The following is a 20,221-nucleotide window of genomic DNA, read 5'->3' on the forward strand; positions in this document are numbered from 1 at the left end:
TTGCTGAATCATGCCCAGCTTCGGGTATTCTATTTTAGCCACAAAGAGCAAGAGAAGCAAGCCGTCAACTCTTCCCTTCCTCATCCAGATGCCCGCCATCCCCTCTCTGCACCTTGTGGAGTTCCCTCCATGGGACACTTTTTGTCAGTAGATGCAGACGGTGTCTGTGCTTTGCTGTCTGGTGTCTTTCAACAAATGACATTTTTATCCCTGTTGGTACAACCCAGTGCTGTTTGTTTCTATGACTGACCGGTACCCCCTCGTGGCCAGGCCAGATGGGCATGGGTTGTTCCGCTCTCTGTCATTGTCATGAATGAAGTTGTTGTGAATGTTCATAAAGAAGGTTCTGTGCATGCCCGTGTCTTCCTCCTGGCACATACCTGGGTGTGAATCTGTCCTCAGCTATCCAGTGCCACCAGGCTGTCTCCCAAAACACTGGGGGAGGGGGAGTGTCTTGTTTTACCTTGGGGTTCTGCTGAGGAATGCAAAGCTGCCCTCCAAATCTGGGAAAAACAGGCCTCCAGGGCACCAAGGGTGAGAGACCCCACATGCACACCAGGCTGACTACACTCAGAGCCCCTCTGCAGTCCAGCTCTGCAGAGCCTTTGCTGTATTCATCTAGCCCCCATAACACATCCTTCCCAGCGCTTCACAGTGATGGTGTCTGGACCTGCCCCTCCCTTGAGACTGATGGGATGCAGACACAGGGCTAAAAGGAGGAAGTCTCCTGCCTCACCCCGAGGAGGAGGCAAAACACATCTCAGGAGGCTTCTCCATTCCTGAATAAACTCCAGCTGCTTCCAGGTGTGGAAACAGTGTCTCAGCCCCTGCCCTGGCGTGTGACTGGCCTGTGGGCCTGTGGGCCTTGGTGGCAGCAGCGTCCTGCAGCCAGTGGAGCAGCTTCAGACCTGCAGGCTGGCTGTGTGGAAACCTTGGGCGGGTGTGGTGGGGAAGCCTTTCCGATGACTCACTCTGCAGGGAATTCCCTAATGATTTGGAATAGTTTTACTTCTGAACTGGAGCACAGTTTCCTACTGGGAGCGTAGGGAGCTCCTGATAAGATGGGACACAAAGGCCCTTTTAGGATGGCCGGCTGGCTCCCTGCCTGGTAGAGACTGAATTCTGAACAGCACTAGGCTAACTTGCCTCTGAGCAGGGAGGAGGGGGGTTGTCTTAGCTGAGGAGTCTGTGGACTCATCTGATGGTCTAGGGCACCCCTCATAGCTGATACCCTGATGATTCCCTCAGGAGTATAAAGGGGCCCTCACCACACCAACCCTGGTCTCCTGCCAGAAGCAGCCTGCTATGTGTACATTCAAAGGTCACTCAGCTACTGTCAGAGCGTGAAGGGTGGAACAGTCACTGTTTCGTCTGTTTGACAACTGCAGCTGGAGGACCTGGGTCTGGATGGGACTAGTGCTTTGAATGCCTGCCTGGTCTGGGAGAGGATGGTTAACTGCAGTGCAGATCTTGGTGGCCCCAAGGAACCACATTTCAACGGGGAACAGAATCTGATGGGCGTTCTGTCTTTGTGCAGCTTAGGGATGGAGCTCCATCTTGTCTGCTGGTGGTTGGCATGGCACTGGATGGGAGCTGGCCAGTGTTGGCATGGTAACTCACAATGGCCCTTTCTCAGTCACTCTACTGGGACAGGGGAGCATCCCTCACAGGCAGCTGGGACAAAGGAGGGAAAAGACCCTTTTTGTTTCCATGCCTAGGCCCTCAAAGCCCAATCCACCTGTATGTCTGTATTTCACTAACTTTTTGACACATGATTTGAACATACAAATCCCCTCCTTGGGGATTTGAACTTCTCTCCATTCTCGGAGGTGACAGGGCCACTGAGAAAACTCTTACTTTCCCTCCACAGAGTGGCTCGGTCTCCTCCTTCCCTCTCTGAGCATACACGATGTCTCTCCTACTTAGACACAAAGCCAGCACCTTCTCCACATGGTTCCGAGTCTTGGCAGGAGCTTTCGGGATGACAGGGGCCATACTACAGTTGGCATGCCTATGTACAGGCAAAGAAACTGTAGATTCTAAGGGGCAAGGGGCGGAAAGTAGCCTTGCCCTGGGAGACTTTAAAGCTGTGTTCAAAGCAATGCAAATATGCTGCCTGTCCCTTGTGGAGGACAAGTCTAACACAGCGTGCTGCCTGACCACACACCCAGAGCACGGTTAAAGAACCGTATGTGGGTACTTCCAGTATGACCCTTGTGGCTACTGTTGGCACATGTGGCTGAAGTCTCTGAGCTGCCAGAGCCTAGGGGTTCACTGTTTCTGACATTCCGATGTTCTAGGGGTGTCTCGTTGTTTCCTTGCGGGCCATGGATAGGGATGAGTTAGAACCCTTCATGGGCTCATCTGATGGCATTTGCTCAAGGCCTGGGGTGTCTTGGAAGCTGGTGTGGCCTGGTGAGGCTGGGTGGTTCTTGGAGCCTCTGGTGACTCACATTTCCACCCTGTGCCTCCACCCTCCACCCACCACCCTGTCCAGCATGGAGGGAAGGAGCTGGTGTTTGATTTATCAGTAATGTAGGGTTAGTGACAGACAAATGGAGTGTAAGCAGAAACTAAGCATGTGCCTGAAAGGGCTCATCTCAGGAACTGACTTCATTTTGGAGGAGATAAAAGCCAGGATGGATAGCCGTCAACTCAGTGGCCACCCAGCTGTCCCCAGGTCATGGGCCTGTCAGCAGGACTGGGGACTCAGAGCCTGTGAGTGGCAGACACCCTTCCTCTAATCACTAGGTCCACACCTCATCGACAGCTGAGAACAATACGTTCTTTCACTGTGCCTATGAGAGTCTTTTGATATTTTTTTTAACATGCAAACAGCCACTGGGCTAAGGTTAAAAATACCACGTGTTTTGCATTTCTAGGTCCTGATGTGGCATGAACTAGCCAAAGAAAGGCTTCTCTTATCTCCTCAGCATTTCCTCTGGGCAGAGGCTGGGGCATTGCTCTGACTTCTCCCAAAACAAATGGGAGGCTGGTGGGACTTACCAAGCAGCAGAGTCAAGCTGTTCTCTAAGCGCAGTGCATGATGTGTATTGCTGGTTTGGGGGGCGGGGGGTTGGGGAGGGAGCTCTTCTTGCCTCTCTCTGCTTTTCTGTGCCTTGGGAGAGACTGAGTAGGAAGCCTTCCCTGATGTGTGTTGTGGCCAACAAGATGACTGTAAGCATGGGCACAGGGATGGACCATTAGAAACACTCTTGATTTTGTGGGCCCCTCCTAAGAAGATACACCAGACATAGTCTTTGGATTCACCAAGCCCACAGGGCCAGTCCTCTAGAGCAGGTCAGTGCATGCCATCTCCTGTGTGGGCAGAATATCTAGGGGACCTAGAACACTGCCCTATGACGTCATCACTTCTTCCCACTCTCTCCTCCCTGACCCTTGGTTTCTGGGTCACCTAGAACGATTTAAAGATATACTATCCCCAAACGAAGTGACGGATTTCTTCCTGCTCTTTGTTGCAGATGGCCACCACGTCTGGGAGATGGAAGCAAAAACTGACCGGGACCTGTGCAAGCCAGTAAGTGCTTTCTGCAGGGACTAGGGGGCCATTCTGGGGCTCCTGTTTGTTAAAATAAAACAATGCTTTAAAAAAAAATCCAGAAAGACAGATGCGCTGAGAAAACACAACTGCAAATCCCTTGCCCAAACAAGAGCTACTAGGATAGAATGGAGACAACAAGGATGACCATGAGGACAGAGGCTGGACAGAGCTTGAGGCCTCTTTATTCTGGGTGTGCTTTGCTTTCTAAAGGTACCAGGTCCTGTCTCCTCTCACTAATGGTGTAGCCCCATTTGAGTGGCTACCCCTGGGAGATCTTGGTGTTCTAAGCCTCATTCATGGGCACCCAGCACCTGCCTGGACATGCCACCCTGCCTGTGTGATTTGCCACCACCCTCTCCAGAGAACACCTTAGCTACCTCGCACTCTTGTTTTGAACTTGACGTGGTTGATCGAAAGGGCAGACCGAACCGGATAGCTTAGCTCTGCTGGTTGGGTTTGCTGAGGAGTGGTGGTGAATGTGTAGCATCGTCTGTGGGTGATATAATTAGCCTGTCTCCCTCCTGCATATACATGCACCTGCCCGTGCTCCCTCTTCACCTTCACATTAGGTCACTATTGTTTGTGATTGGCTAATTTTTGTCTCAAAGACTTCTGCTTGCTATGTCTGTGGCCGTGGCATGTTTCTGGCTGTTGGTGTGGTCTCGTCATCTAAAGTGGCTGCTATTGGAGACCACGTGGAGTCAGGTCCGCTTTGCTGACTCCAGTCTGTCCTCACCATCCCTACGGTTTGCTCACTTGTTTGCTTGGCTCTTGCGGTGCTGGAAGTTTTGTGAACTAAAGACCACACATGCTTGGCAAATGCTCAGCTACTGAGCTGTAGTCCCTCCCCCAGCAGTGTGTTTAAATTGGATATTAAGCTGTGGATGGTTAAAGCAATTATAAGTTCAAACAAATCAGAGAACTGTCATGGAGTCCTGTGTGAGTTTGGTCGAGTTTCAGAAGAACATAACAAAATCCAGCAAGTAGACATCCGAAACCCTCCCTAACTCTATAGCTCATTCCACAGACTTCTTTCTAACAGTCTGGGCAGCATTCTTGTGACCACAGGGCATGAGGAGCCTTTGGGCTCTTAGTGTATGGAAGTGGGATTTCAATAATTCAAAGACCTTGGGCAAATATGAGTAAAGGACTTTTTCTGTGAACACTGGGCAGCAAGAATCACATAAATAGGGTATGCTGGCAGCAGGGTTCACAGAGGGGACAGGCAGTCATGGCTCCTGTCAACAGAGCAGTCACCAGGCTGTCTGCTTCTCTTGCAACAGGCACAGGCTGCCTTCTTGTCCTCTGGATGAGTCTATCAGGATGAAAAAAATCTTTTCCTGCTTCAGTTCCTCTCAGGCATTGAAACCTGCTTCAGTTCCTCTCAAGAAACCTTTCCAAGTACTTGTCAGGGGAAAGGTCCTCTCTGGCCACAGTGATACCTGTTCACTAAGATGAAACATTAAACATTCACCCACAGGGCCAGCTCCCTCCTCCCGCTGAAGAGGTCTTCTCTGCCTCAGTCTTGTCTCTTGCCTCATCCAAGTTGTCCTTAAGGAAATACTGAAGGCAGTGGCACATACACACTTGCACACGTGTGCACACACCCACAGTACACATGGGAACATACCCGCACACACACTGTATTTGTAGATATTCTAAAGATTGGTTTCTGCTGTGTATGTGGTTATGAATTGCCCCCACCTGAGAATATGAACTTAAGGCAGTGGGTTTCCTAAGGCCTGTGCTGGCTGCAGCCTTTACTGTCTGTAATGACAACGCTGACAAGCTCCCAACATCTGATCTCAGGTCACACTTCCTCCAGCTTCCTCTCTGGTGTTTTAGAGCAGAGGTCCTGTGGGGGAGGTATGCTTGTGATATGATCTGTCTGTCATAGCGTTGAAATGTGTTGATCTGTGTCCACATCAAGACACGACCACGACCCTCTTTGGTCACGTGGGATAAGCAGATAAGCCGGGGACAGCCAATCCCTTTGGCCCTTTCTGCGTTACTTCCATGGGTCTCAGAGGCTTTCTTCCCCCTTCAGCCTCAGCATCAACAAGATGTTGTTGTGTCTTCTCCTCTCTTCCATCTGAAGAACCAGTTCTTTTAGACTCCATAGTCGCTGCTAACCACTGGGTGCCAGCTCTGCACAGGCAGCAGTGATATTTGCAGTCCCCTTCAGTGTCCTAAAGGCCACCATGGGGTCGCCTCTTTCCCCTCACCTGACTGAACCAAGCTTTACAGCCAGACCACTAAAAGCTGGACACAGCTCAGGCCTGAGTTGCCACAGTTTGGGGCTGCTTCCTGCAAAGGTGAGCCTGCAGCATAGGCGAGCATACTGTAGGCTCCATAGTCCACACTTTACTTGCCCCTCCCCCACCCTTGTTCCTTACAAAGGAAGTGAAGGTAGATGCGACAGCTGTAGCAGTTGATGGAGTGAGCATGTCTTGAGGGATGGAGCCCAAGGGATGAAGCCCAGAGGGTACCCTAGTCAGTCCTGCCCTGGTGCTGGTGTTCACGAGCTGTCAAGGACAGCCTCTCTCGTAATAAAAGAGGCTGGAGCTGATGTTCTTCTGGTTTCTGTTTCTAATGCTGAGGTTTTATTATTAACATAACTCAATAAAGTTTGCTGCCATTGACTTACTACCATTATAACAAGCCATGTTATTTTGTTAATTATTAATTTGTTATTTATTAATTAAGCTATGTTGTTTTGTTAATTACTTTAACAAAAGAAATGATACCATGGATTTTTCTGACACATTTTCCCTGACCTGTTAAACTAAAATCACATGAGGAAAGAAACAGAATGAAGAAACTTATCGATTTGAAATCCCCAGCAGAAATCAGGTGTAGCACTCAGAAGCACTGGCCTTCCTCCAGGTGGCTGCACCATGCTGGGGGTTCACATGGGGATGGGCACCCCCAGACTCCCCAGCTCACTGTCCTCACTTGGGTGTTCCCGCTCAGTTCCAAGTACTCATGGCTTGCATTCTTGTTTGCCCTTGAAAGAACATGTAAAAAAAAAAAAAAAAAAAAAAAAAAAAAAAAACTTGCATATTTCTGTTTAAAAACAGGAAAGAAAACAGCAACCACCTCAAGCTGTCCTGTTTTGTCTGTTCTGTGTTCTCAACTGTTCCCCTGCCCTGGGCTGAGGTCTGCTCTGTCTTTATTATGAGGAAATTAGGGATTCTGGTGGGACACTATGACCATTGTCACAATGCCACTCTGGACACTGTCCACAAGGAATTCTACCACGCGTAACCAAGAAGTGCTTACTATAAGTAGGCAGAATGCAGTTTTTTTTGTCTAAAGGTCACTGGGCCTTAGTTGTTGGGGCAGGATTAGGCCTTGAAATCGGCTGCGCCCGCCGGTGTGCAGCTCCGCTCTCTGGGAGATGTCCGTAAAGTTCTTTCTTTTTGCATTAGTTGCACCATAAGGGTCACCCAGCCTCTAGCCATGTGAGAAATCAGGGTGCCACTTACCTGAAGAGTGAGTGCACACTACTTATGGGCCAATTTATGGTCAAACATGTGAGCATGCACATGCGCATGCACAGACACACACACACACAGACACACACACACAAGTCACCAGTCACCATCAGAGGCCCTCTCGGTGGCCAGAGGCAGCTGTTTGAGTTGACAGTGATGCCTCGGGACAAAGCGTTCCTGGTCTGTAAGGTCCTGACTGCTGCCTCTTTGCTGTTTTCCCACCAGAATTCCCTGGTGGTTGAGATACCACCTTTCCGCAACCAGAGAATAACCAGCCCCGTCCAAGTCAGTTTCTATGTCTGCAACGGGAAGAGGAAGAGAAGCCAGTACCAGCATTTCACGTACCTTCCTGCCAATGGTAACTCTGTCTTTCTAACCTTAAGCTCTGAGAGTGAGCGGAGAGGAGGCTTTTACTGAGCAACGAGGCTGTGAGAGGATGTTGTTATAAAAGCAGTGTGGCCTATTCACAAGACCAAGTCGCCCACCCCCTCAAAGAAAAGCGAAGCCTGGGTGTGTTTTCCTGTGACTGGTGCATGCTGGGTAATCACGTGCTAGCCTTTTGCAAATACGCAGCGGCCTGGGCAGCTCTGCTGCAATCAGGGGCTGATGCGGTCTGGGTATATATCTAACCTCTGTGAGTCTTTGGGTTAGAAGAAAAAAAAGTATTTGTTAGAGCAGTTTTGTAAGTAGCTTCGAAAATAAGCCTGCCGTGGTCATTGGGGAGCATACGTGATGTTGTCCTCATGGTGATGGTTTCACACAGCATGCAGTGTGTCTCCACTGAGTAATGCCGTCCCCTGGTGACGTGAGACTTTCAGATGGAAGCACTTCTGCTCGAGTTTACTCATTTGGGGAATGGCGTCTTTCATTCAGAAATGATCAGCTCACCCTTTCAACTTCCTAGGGTGTTTTATTTAAAAAAATACCTTTTTTAAACTGCTTCCCCACCCCTCCGACCTTCTCCTAAGCTTGTAGAAAGGTGTGTCCCAGGCATCCAGGGTTTCCTGTGTGGTGCAGGCTATTCTCCTGTGGCAGGATGTGTGCACATGAGCAGAGTGGGTTGTTATCCTGAGTTCTATTGTATTTTGAGTAAGCTCGGCTATGTCAACAACCTTTTTAAATTGCTACTTTTTTCCCTCTAAAACATTAAGGTATTCATATAATTTAAGAGGGGAATTATACAATAAATACTACCTGTGAAAGCAGCCACGTTGCTATCTTAGTAAAATCAAGGTGGTTTTGTTGTTGTGTTTTTGTTTTTCTAAGGTTTCAGGGGCTTTTTGTTTTTGTTTTTGTTTTTTTTTAAGTATAAAGGCATTTGGAACAGCTTAGACAGTAAAAAAAATGGTATTAAAATTCTGAAACCTATTGTCTTATTGCAAAAACCCTAGAAATGTCCTTCAAAACTAGGACAATAACTTGGTTGCATTCTCATACAAGGGCATCAGTGTAATCAACTGTCAGTACCAGTACCGTGGGTGACCCAGAACAGCTGGCCCCCCCCACTCCTGCCCCAGCCTGCATCTGCTCTGGAGTTTGTTTAACAAATTTCCTTTTGTGAAATAATGTACACTCTTTCTTACAAAAACCAAATATTTTGGCCTTTTTTTTTTTTGAAAGAACAATGATTGTGTCTGACCTATACTTCAAGCATGGTTGATCTCAACTTTATAAAGACAAAAGAAAACATTCTCTAAAACAACGTGGAAACAGCATGAGGATTAATTTCCCCTCCTTTGATGCACATTTGAGTCCTTGATGAAGGTTTTGTAGGGGGCTCGGTTTTAGTAAAGAGCACTGTGTTAGAGGGGTCTGCAGAGCAGGCGTCCTGTGAGGCCCCAGGGCCTGTGGCTGAGTATACCTCTGTCTCCCACGCTGCCCTCCCTTCGTGACGCAGCACCCAAGCATGCCAGCTGCTCCACACTTATTTGCTCTGCACTGTCTGCCTCCCACAGTCCTCCCAGCCGCCCATCATCCTTATGAGCGACGCAAGTCTTCCTCAGCCCTTCTGGGTTCACCCATGTGCTCCTGACCCCTCTTTAGCCCTTTCATTCTGCTGCCCTGACTCTTGCCTCCAACTCCAAGATGGCTGCCCACCACCATCGTGGTCCCGGGGACCAACCGTGTTTCCACACCATTAGACTGTGAGCTCCTTCAGAGAGACCTTGGCCACCGTAGGGTTGGATCTCAGTATTACTCACTGCCTGATGCCTGGCTGGCTACCAACATGTGTTGTTGTTTTTTTAAATAAATAAACACACAGATGGAGAACCCCAGCTCCCGTGTCCCGTGTTCTGTCTGATGCTTTCCCTCCATGCTCGTGTCTTTGCTCTGGGGTGTATCTCTGAGAATACCCGTACTGACCAATGGTTGTGCTCATAGCTCCCATGTTCTCAGATTGCTGCGCTTTGAGTCCTGGAGATTCTCCAGGGCACATGAGTGGCTCTTCACAATCCTTCGGCTTTTCTCCTTGGACACTAGCTGTGAAGTTAGGAGCCTCCCCCTGAGTTTTTCTGTATTATTAAGTGGGTTCTATGTATACTTGTATTTCACATATCTATGACCACCATGGACACGGGTTCTTACGGTCATCAAATATACTGTGTTTGAGAAAGTAGGAATAAATCCTTTCAAACCCTACCTGTGAAATTCATTTTTATCTGTAGATAATATAAAATCGAGACATTTAGTTTTCCTTCCAACTTAGTTGTGAGGATGTCTCAAGGGAGCTGCATCAGATTCCTCCTCTCCTTACCCATGTGGAAGGGCCCCGTTCTTACACAAAACTGTCTCTTGCCCCAGGCCCCTTTGAGTTTCAGGGTGTTGAAAGTCAAAGTGTCCAAAGTATTCTGCTGTGTATAAGGCAGGAGGGATGCTGGCTCTGCACTCCTTTGTCACTGTAGCTGTAGACCCTGATACAGCAGATTAGCTCCTATGCTTGACACCCACCTTGGGCCATCCTTCTTCCTTACTCTCAGTTAACTGTGACAGTGGTCAGGTGGCAGGAAAATAGGGCAAGTGGCTAGGACCCCTGGGTTCTGGGCAGGGGGGTACTGATATGGTGACCCTGGAAGGGCAGCTTGGCCTCCTTTCCTCCCGGTGTGTGTCTAACAGGGAAAGTTTCCACTTGAATGAAAGGCAACATGAGCAGACTGTGCACATCTCATTGGAAACCCTGCAGTGGGCCCTGTGGGTCTCTGGGATAGTCATCAGGCACAGATGCTAAAAGCACCTGCAAACTGAGAAGAGACTTCAGAGTGCCCAGACCCAGCCAGGGAGGGCCTCCCGGGCTTCCCGAGACTTTTGTCTGCCACTAATTTTATTTTACTCCCTGAAAAGAGACTGTACTATCTTCCTCATTGAGCCATGGGGGCTGGGGCGGACAACGTCATAAGATGAGGGCTATGCCAGGAATGTCTAGGTCTGAGCCCTTATTCCAACATGTCAATTATAATTCCAGAACGATGAATGGGTACAGTGATGTCTCCTGTTTGGGTTCCAAGATGAGCGTCTCTGCCAGTCTGAGACCTCAGACTAGCTCTTTCTCTCAGTCACTCGTGGCAGGAACTGGTTACTTGCTCACAGGTTCAGGGGTACTTACAAAGAGAAGAGTGTCAATTTATTGTAAAAGCACATCCTAAAGTCAGTGTTTCTGTACAATGAGAAAATAAGTCACAATAAACTATAGGATTCTGAGATTCTGTCCCTTCGTCTGAAACTGTTTTAGCTAGTCAGCAGTCCCCTGGCCTTCCCAGCCAGGACAGGATTGTGAAGGTGGGGATGACTCTTGTCCTGAGTTCAGGAACTCCTACCCCTATCCCCACCCAACCCCTAGCACTGGATACCTGTGTGAGAACAGAGACTCACCTGGTGACAGAGACCAGTACATGACTATAGAACAGGAAAAGCATTTCAGCAGGACCGATGTCAGTCAAGCAACCCCCAGAGCAGACAAAGTACACAAGGACAGGTCAGCCCCAAGGGCCAGGAATTCTTGAATCTCTAACACCCCCCCCAACACTTCTTTGCATAGATTCTGGGGGTGGAGGCATGAGAGATCTGGAGAATAAAATTCCACAAAGAACTTTTTGACTCCTTTCTGATTATTAGTTAAGTGCATCTAAGATATATTTCCATCTCAGAGGAAGAAGAGGAACAAACTACTTCTACTACTTCTTACAGATTCTTGGTTGTATCACTAGAGTCTGGAATCATAAAGACTTGTATAGACTTGAACAGGACACCTGGGCCCTCTATAGAAGCAGAACCCCCACTTTATAATGGATTCCTGGGCATCATGGGCTCTGTAGCTCAGTTACTGCCCTGACCACAGCTCTACTGAAAATACCAGGCCTCGACTTGTAACTGCCTGGGTGCAGAGACCATGATGGCATGGCAGTATTGTACACAGCCCATGGCTGTCTGCCTGGGCACCCACTGCCTATCCTATGAGAAGGCTGGGTCTAGAGAGAGGGGCTGAGGGCTGCCCTACTCCAAGGGTGTCTTTTGGAGAGATCACAGAACATAGTGGCCTGTTGGGATCGAAGCCAGGACAGTTTCTCCCACTTCCCATCATTCAGCTTGAGCCTTTTCTTCATTAAAGAGCCCATGAAGGCTTCAAATGGCAGGGATCACAATGTGGTATGTGACATGGACAGTGATGCTAAGTCTAGGGACCCTGCTTCTCCATTTTCTTCCTAAAAGGTAATGGCATCCACACAGAGAGAGCGGAGTTCTGGTTGGTCCAGGGACAGCTGTCTCTGGCTCCTGGAGCTGCAGGTGGTATCTGCCTTCAACTTCCAATCACCTCAGCAACCAACTGGCCCCTGTAGCTGCATACCTCTGTGTTTAAATGACACCGGTCAGTAGACATTTAGGAGAACAGTCAAGAGCTCCCTAGACCTCTGGATTAAGAATGTCCTTATCCCCTAAACTCTTAAATCCTCCTCCAGGGAGGAGGGAGCCTGTTCCTCACACCAACACTGATGTGTCAATGATAAGGCGCTAACGCTCGCACCCATGCCAGCCCCGCTGCACCACAAGAAAGGTTAGGCATCAGAAGAAGCCATTTCTGCGCTGTGTGGTCTCTCAGGTCTTCCCAAGTATTAGAAGGCCTCAAACTGAAGTGAGGGCTCATTTGTCTGGGTGCTAATGTGACAGCGCCAAGAGATGCAGGCCTGGCAAGCATATGCTGCGTCCATGTGCGTGCACACATGTTGTGTTTCTGTGGACTTTCCATGTTCACATAGGGAAGGAGATGAAGGGTAGAAGGTTGCCTGGGAGATAATGGACAAGAGAGAGAGCTAATCATGTGGCACCTGGAGCGCCCACAGAGGACAGCTGTGGCTGGGATGTTTGGGCCTCGGCAGGATAGAAAACCTGCAATTTACAAGGGCCTGAGAGAGGGAGACCAAGGGCTACCTTGCCCTATGCCTTCTTGAGGAGCGATCACAGAACACACTAGGCCATTAGGATGAAGGGCAGGAAGGAAGTTTTGTTTAGAAATCGAAGGGCCATGTGCCACCAAAAGCAAACCGAAGTGTGAGTCAGAGTGAGCTGAACACCCAAGGAGGCTGAGCACGGAGGAGACAAGCATGGGCAGGAGGGTGGGCAGGAGCAGAGAGCTCCGCCTAAGGTCTGCCAATAGAACGCATGCCATATGCTGCCACCTGTGAGGTACTTTCAAGTCCCTGGCTGCCCCACCCAGCTCTGTCCTAGGTAGAATGGCAGCCCCAGCTGCCGGAGGGGGAGCTACTGTCAAAGGACAGAGAGCAGCTTCGGCAGCTAGTGGTTGGAACATCGCTGGTGTGTGGTTTTGGTGTAGATGGCCTTCTGTGCCATCCCTCCGCTGCTGTCAAGAGTAAATGTTGTTTGTCAGTCTTCACCTGGATGTGTCCCAGCTGGTTTATTTGGGCTGTGGGCTAGCGTGCACAGGCAGCAACGCTGTTCCCTTCCTTCTCTGGGCCAGGATCGGCTCTATTGCTGGGACCTTGTGGCATGACTGACCTCTGTGCTCACTTTGATACTTCTGGAAAGGGGATATTCCCAACTCTCACCTGCCCACTGACAGATGAAAAGGCCTAATGAGGTCCTGTACAAAAGGCTGGAGCCAGCGAGTCCTTGGCGTATGCTATTTCCAGTCCCCAGCGGGCTGAGCTTTCACCCTTCAGGATTTTGTATTCTGCCGGAACATACCTCCAGGGAGTCCTCCTGCTGCACCAAATACATCCCTTTGTAGATGCTCCAGGTCTAAGCTGTCCTGGAGACAATTCTTATGATGCTCTTATGTCCCCAGGAAGCTGGGTACCACACACCTGCACAGCCATTGTGCATGCTGAATGACAGGTGTGCCCTTCCACCTGCAGGCTCACAGGTCCTGCAAGGATCTGAGGATGCTCAGTGCTCAGTGGGAAGATGTGTAAAGCCTTTCTGGCCTGGGCTTGAGAGGCTCTATGTGTTCTTAGCCCCGGGAGTCCTCTCTTGTCCCTGACTTATCATTGCTGGCTGTCTATGTTGATCGTGAGACCTAGGCTTTAATGTCACTTCGCCATGAAGACAATCTGACTTTTGTTTTATAGGAGTTTTAGACTGTGAACAAAACCTCTTTTGTCCAGCACTGGAAACAGCTGGTAGAATTAATTCAAGCCACAACGCTTGGGTTTACTTGAAAATGCAAGTGCGAAGTAACAGGACACGGACAGAAGACATCCTCACGCGTACTGAGTGTACTTCCTGTGAAGGCCGTGGGAAGGCATCAGGTCATCCAGTGCCCGCGTCTGCTTGACAGCTTTCACTGTGGACAAGAAAAGGGACCAATAAGGGTGCTGACCACCTGCTCCACTACAATGACAAGATGCCATCAGCTGGCTAAACATCAGTCACTAGCAACCCTAATGGTGGCCCGAAAGCCCCATCTCCAATTGTCTTGTTGGGGATTGGTACTTCAACATGAGTATTGGGGCATCCAAGTTCTCCCACACTCTCCTTATGCATAGCTTAGGAAGTAAGGTACAGGCCGTCACTGCTGGATGCCCAGACGTCTGGTAAAGCAGGCTGTATACCCATAGCTCTGCTCAAAGTCTTTCCACAAATCTTACCATCTCATAGCTAGTGAAGCCTAGGCTGTAGGAACGAATTAACCCGATGGTCACGCATTACTCACACAGGCTCTGTCATGTATTGTGTGTGATGATGATGTATCTGTTTTGTTTGCATCTGTGAGTGAAGGATGCCCACTCAGTATGCAGGAACACTCTTCACACTTAGGTCTGAGCTGGACAAGAATTCTTAGACAGAAACCCAACAAAAGCACCATCTACAAAACTGTGTGGTCTCTCTTCACGCAGTCACAGATGGGTGAGATGCTGGGTCGTTCTCAGAGCAAGGGGGACTGGAGGCACAGGTGTCAGATGTCAGTGAAACTTGATTGGCAAGGTTGCTCAATTTTTTTTTAGCAAGTTGTCATAATTCCCCCCTCCCCAAATAAAATGGTTGGATGTCTGAGGTGCTGATAGCTGGTGGAACCTTGAGCTGATACCCCAGAATGCTGCATTTAAAATGGGAACCATTTGGTCTGTCTACACAAAGATCCATGGGATGTTTGACTGATGCCAGGCAGAACAGTTCGGGGCCCGTCTGCATGGCTCTGTTCCATAGTAGACTCATTCAAGCACAGGCAGGTGGCCTGTGTATCGTCAGCCCCATTTTGTGGGCAAGAGGGGCTAAAAGACCTGTCCACATCACTCCAAGAGAGAGCCACCTTCTTCTACCTGCCTCACTTAGACGAACATCATGCTCTATTCTGCCCCCTGTTCTGGCAGTCAAACCTAAGCTGTCCTGCACCCTAGGCAAGCACTCTTAATCACCGAGCCACAATCCAGCTCAGCTGGAGGTTACGGAAGCCAGTGTGGGTCTCTGCGGCTGAGGCTTATTAGATGCCTCTCAGGAAGATGTGCACTGTTAATCTGAATGGGAACTGGCCTTGCCTCTCTTTCTCATCTAGGTGATCAGACTTAAGGTTCAAGGCCAAGCGATGAATCAAGAGCATCCATCTTTTCCTGGGTCCTAGTGGAGACCCTCTGGCTGCCCTTCTCTACTCCACCCAATGAGTGTTTGTGAAATATACACCCAAGTTCCTGGATGGGATGTAGGTGGTACGAGTCAGCTGTCCACCAGCAAGCTTGGATGCAGAGCAGCAGAGGGAGCTGGGGCAGCTGGACAGAACTGGTTCATTCCAGACTCACACTGTAGATGGCTTCAGAAGGGCCTGTGGCAGACAGAGGAGTGTGGGCTCTCTCAGAAGCCTTCTGTGTGCCCATACTTACATCCCCGACCCCAGTAGGTGCTCAGCACAGACTTAATCCTTAGCCACACACTGGAATCTGAGCCACAGAGACCCTGACTCTCATTTGGACCTAGTGCACAGCAGGGAACCTTTGGAGATTGCCTGTAAGCCATTTTAGAAGCATCATAGCTACCAGAAAGAGCTCCCCAGCCTGACCTGGAAGGAAAAACCCAGAGGTGAACCTCTGTGAGGTCTAGGAGAGGGGTGTCAGCCAAATATGACCTGCCCAGTGGCTCACAGATGAATGGTCTCACTGGGAGCCATCCTCAACCTGGTATTGCCATGCAGGAACAGAAAACGATTTGCTAGGCTTAAGTCTCAAGTCTAGAGTCAAGGAATGCTCTTTAAGGCTCCTTGGTCCATAGACCATCATTGCAGGGGCTGCAGGAGATGGGACAGAGAAGGAACCTTCCCCATCACACAACCGAGTACGTGCCATTGACAATGTTACCCACACTTGGCTGGAGAAATCCTGGAGGCCAGTGAGTCCCAACCTGGGACACAAACTTGGAGCCGACTCCAGGTCAAACCCCCTCAGCTGTCCTTAGACTCTGCGAGGAGTGGACTCACCACACCAGCACCTGCGTGTGAGCCCTGCAAGGGGCCACGGTGTACAAGGTTGCTGGACTAGAGCGGATGCTGTGGCTGTCAGGTGCACACAGTGTCGGGCATGCACGATGACACACATCTCCCATGGCCACACAGACCCAGCATTGTGCTGTGTTGGGTGTGAGGGATCAGTCACAGCCGGAGCCAGCAGCCCACCTTCTTCATGAGGGCATGCTTTGTCTCTGACAGCTGGCCCAAAAGATTGTCATTAATCCTTCATGTGCTTGCTTTCCATAATAAACTCTGTATTATAAACTCACGGCTTTGCTAATGTGATGTTTTCAGTATGCCATTCCATAGCATTGCGGTGAGCTCTGCTGCACTGGATTCCCTTCCCTGCCCCCACCCAGCCTAGCACGGAGACATTGCGTCACACACTCCTGCTTCCCTCTGGCACAGGAGACAGACCAGCGCCTGGGGCTTCTGTGGAGCACGCGTTCCATTTCCTGACTAATAGGAAACAAGAGGCCCCATCCTACAAGGCTCTGGGCTCCACATGAGAAATGCAGACACAGGCAGTCTTGAGATGTATAGCCCTAGGGTTTCTGCGGACACTGTGAGGGGTGGCATATAACTTCAGTTGAGGGGGTACTTATGGGGAACTTTAGAGAAGGGCCCTCAGCATCTGACTCTTGGATCACTCCTCTGCCAGACGGACAGGCCACTCTGTCTCCAAGAAGTTATCAGCTGTACTGAGTGACCATCCAATGATCAGGGGCCTCTGTCTTTGAATGGAGCTGCCTCCATCAGGGATGGACATCCATGTCAAGTGTGGGACTGTGACAGGGTCCCCTGGACAAGAAGCAGAGGCTTACCACCTCAGGGTCAGCAGGTGGCAGGAGACCTACACTACCTCTTCTTTCCCTTTGCAGTGACCTGCGTGATACTGTCCCCCAAACATTGAGCTCTGAAGGCGAGGGACCTGAGCATAAGATAGTATCATTGGACTGACATTATTCACGTCTCCGTCCCCATCTATCCAATTGAACAGGCTGCACCCCTCAGATTGGCATTGTGGTAATTCTTGAATGGAGCTGCTGTCCCAGTCTCAGATAACCAGACAGAAGGAGGCAGAGGACAGAGTGGAAAGGGGTAGCCAGTACACAAGAGGGACAACACAGGATCTACCCCAAACCCCAATCCTGGCTCATTTTGCGCCTCCAAAGATAGAAACTTGGGAGTCCAACTTAGACCGTCGGGACTCATGTCGGGACTCGTGAAGAATCAGAGGTGGTCAGAAAGACGTTGAGCCAATGCAGGGCAGGTCCTATCAACAGAATCTACAAGGCTCCCCAGAGCAGCCACCACACCCACTCCCTGCCTGGCCTCTGGATTGCTGGCCCAGGTCCAACCAACGCTCCCAGTCCCTGCCCTGTGTGGCAGGTAAATTACACTCTCTGGCGTTTACTGGGCAGCTGTGTTTGGGACTGTGCCTTTCATGTCATGCTGGGCAGTTAGGGCTGGGTTTTACAGATCTTATAGGCTGAGTTACTGGAGGGTTGCATTGGCCTTGGGACCTGGCTGGAGATCCAGTGCCGTGAACAGAGCAGCTCAGTCTGGAAATAATTCACCTTCCAGTCATGTACCTTTTTTTTTTTTTTTTTTTTTTAAAGTCATAAGCTCTGGAAATGACCGGTCTCATTTAGAACTGAACCTTCACATACAGATACTGGCTTTGAATGGAAAGACTCATCCCCAGGATTCTTCTTGCCAGTGTAGTTTTTGTTCTTGGTGACATCGGTGCCTATTTTGGGTCAGGCCTGTGATCACAGAAACTGGCTGCACATGGTTCTGCCCCAGGTGCCTCTCAGGGTCTGACTTCTACCTGGTTCTTGCCAACTCTGGATTTACAATGTGGTTGAGCCAGCTGGACTGATTCTGAGTGGGGGTCATTTCTGAAGCATGGCTTACCCCCACAGAGCCGTCTAGACGGGCCCGTGCCTGGAGCTGAGTTAGTACCTGTATAACACATTTCATTATAAGCTGTAGAACCCAGATGGCCGGGGGCTTCCTGCTCCTTAGCGGCTCCTGGGAGATACAGGCCTCGGAAAGGGTGGGGCCCTTAGTTGATCTCATATACCCAACTTTCTAATGTCAGAGGGATGGGCTTCCCTTCCTTCCGTTTTAGTTAAATGCCAGGATGTCCACCATCCTTCTCGTTATTAGCAGCACCTCCCATCCCACAAAGCAGTCTGGGGACCTGCCCAGGAAGGAGCCTGCTACCTGCCTGCACCTATGACTCCCATGGCTTAGGCAAGAGGACAGATAGGGTGGTTGGTGAACTGACCTAGGTCTTCACGGGGAGGCTTTTCCAGGAAGTGCTGTGTGTGAGGAGTACTTGCCTTGGGAGCCCACTCCTCCTTGTTTTCTTTGCCACCACAGCTCCAGAGGCAACTCATGTCTGTTGGGGCTACGGACTCAGCTGCTACAGATGGGGAGCATAACTGGGAGGACTTGGGAGGACCGTTCCTGATCCTGCACTGATCAGATCACCAAGTGCTTGCCTATAGGCAACCTGGACCCTGAGGCACTTCAATCTCAATATGTCCCTGGCCTTCTTGTGTGACTAAGTCCACTCCTCTGTCCACCCAGGGGTGGCTTGGAGGTCAGCCCCAGATTCCAGGCAGATGGACCTTTATAGGCCTTGTTGGGAGGTAACCCATAAAGCACCCTGCCAGGGGCTTATGTCCCACCTCTGTGGCATCTGACTCACACGAAATGCTGGCAGACGGCAGACGGCCTCCCATTTAGCCACACAACCACCTGATCAGAAGTGTGCAGCATCTCTGGCAGGAATCCAGCGCAAGCAACCTGGTTTCCAGAGCCGTGACAGGCACCCATGAGCAGGGGATGCCAAGCCTCTCTTGGGGGCCTCCTGAAGTACCACGCGAGGATCAGGTCTCTGCTAGCTGTTGCCTTTGGCTCACCTGCTCAAGTAACTTGAACGAGCCACTGTGGGGTCATCCTGGCGTCACACCTTGGTTCACCTGGACTTGTATGCAGAGTACTGACCTGGAAGACAGTGCTACTTCAGCCAAGAGCGGCTCCCGGGCTGAATACAAGGGTCTCAAGTTGACAGTCTAAGTGGCACTGTCATCCTCTGACAAAATGTCTGTCAGCTTCTTCTGAGACTCACCCACTCAAGCCAGGAGAAGTCCTAAAGACTAAGATGAAAGAAAAAACAGGCTGAGGGAGTCAGCAGTAGCCAACAGCTCGATTGCCTTCTGTAGAGGCCGAGCCACTGGCGCTTGGGGGTCATGTGACCTACCACTGAGAGGTGAGGAGAGAGCCCACAGAGCAGCAAGCCACCACTTATCCCCAGCCCAAGTCTGGGACAGAACCTCGGGGCCTACAGTGGGGGCCATACTGTGCAGGAGGCTGCCCTTCCCGGGAAGCTCCCAGTGAAGGCAGGCTTCAGAAGAGAGTTCCACGTTCGTGGCTCACAGCAGCTGGTGGCGCGGAGGAGGCCTGGTCCTAATGAAGAACAGATGCACATTCCTGCTGGCTCAGACCATAGCTAAAGATTTTTCCTCAAAATGCAGATATGCTCTCATTTATTCACAGAGAGGCTGGGCCTCCCTCTGTGACATGTGTGTTTGTACGTGGAGTGTGTGTGTGTGTGTGTGTGTGTGTGTGCCTCTTAAAGAGGCCTCAGTGGTTGGGCAGTCCTTCACGTGGCTGACCTGCTGCCAAACCCACCCATGCATAGCGTGTGAAGAGGAGAGATGTATCAGAGACATCTGTATGCTTGTCATGCACATGGCTTAGGGAGTACAGTGCTGCTGGGGGGTCACCTGCAAAGCACCTCAGCCACCCGGATGGCTCTCTGATGGAAGAAACGAACAAGAGAACAGTGGCCAGGAAGTCAATAGGGAGAGTGGGGCTCCAGGGTTTACTTGGCACTTCTTCCTCTGCTTATGACACTCCCATCATCCTAACTCTCTTGTTGAAACCGAATCCCTAAGCAGAAAGTTGGAGTCTTCTCTGGCCACAGCCTGGGGCTAGTTCCAGGCCACAGAGGCTACATCTTCTCTGAGGCTCTTCCCTGCACTGGGGGCCTTCTTGTTAAAGGTGGAGAGGGAGATCTGGGGGGCCCTGTATGGGGCTATAGGTCTCCTGGGGCTGCCAGGTCTCTTGGGTCTGTGGGGTCTCCTGGGGCTGCCTGATCTCCTGGGGCTGCCTGATCTCCTGGGGCTGCCAGGTCTCCTG

General features: G+C 50.4%; 1 protein-coding gene across 6 annotated transcripts in view; it reads left to right on the forward strand.

Moving 5' to 3' along the window:
- Positions 1-20,221, forward strand: part of Nfatc1 (nuclear factor of activated T cells 1) — a 109,224-nt gene that overhangs the window by 58,274 nt on the left and 30,729 nt on the right. For 4 of the 6 annotated variants that reach the window (XM_076912373.1, XM_076912374.1, XM_076912375.1 and 1 more), the window contains exons 7-8: positions 3,483-3,538; positions 7,285-7,417. In XM_076912373.1, the coding sequence (XP_076768488.1) occupies positions 3,483-3,538; positions 7,285-7,417 (189 nt within the window). Of the gene's footprint in view, positions 1-3,482; positions 3,539-7,284; positions 7,418-8,679; positions 9,336-13,637; positions 16,183-20,221 lie in introns of those variants that run through there. The other 2 variants (XM_076912376.1, XM_076912377.1) reach the window with 2 other exon arrangements.

This window comes from Arvicanthis niloticus, chromosome 14 (assembly GCF_011762505.2).
Source record: "Arvicanthis niloticus isolate mArvNil1 chromosome 14, mArvNil1.pat.X, whole genome shotgun sequence".
In the NCBI taxonomy this organism is placed as follows: domain Eukaryota; kingdom Metazoa; phylum Chordata; class Mammalia; order Rodentia; family Muridae; genus Arvicanthis; species Arvicanthis niloticus.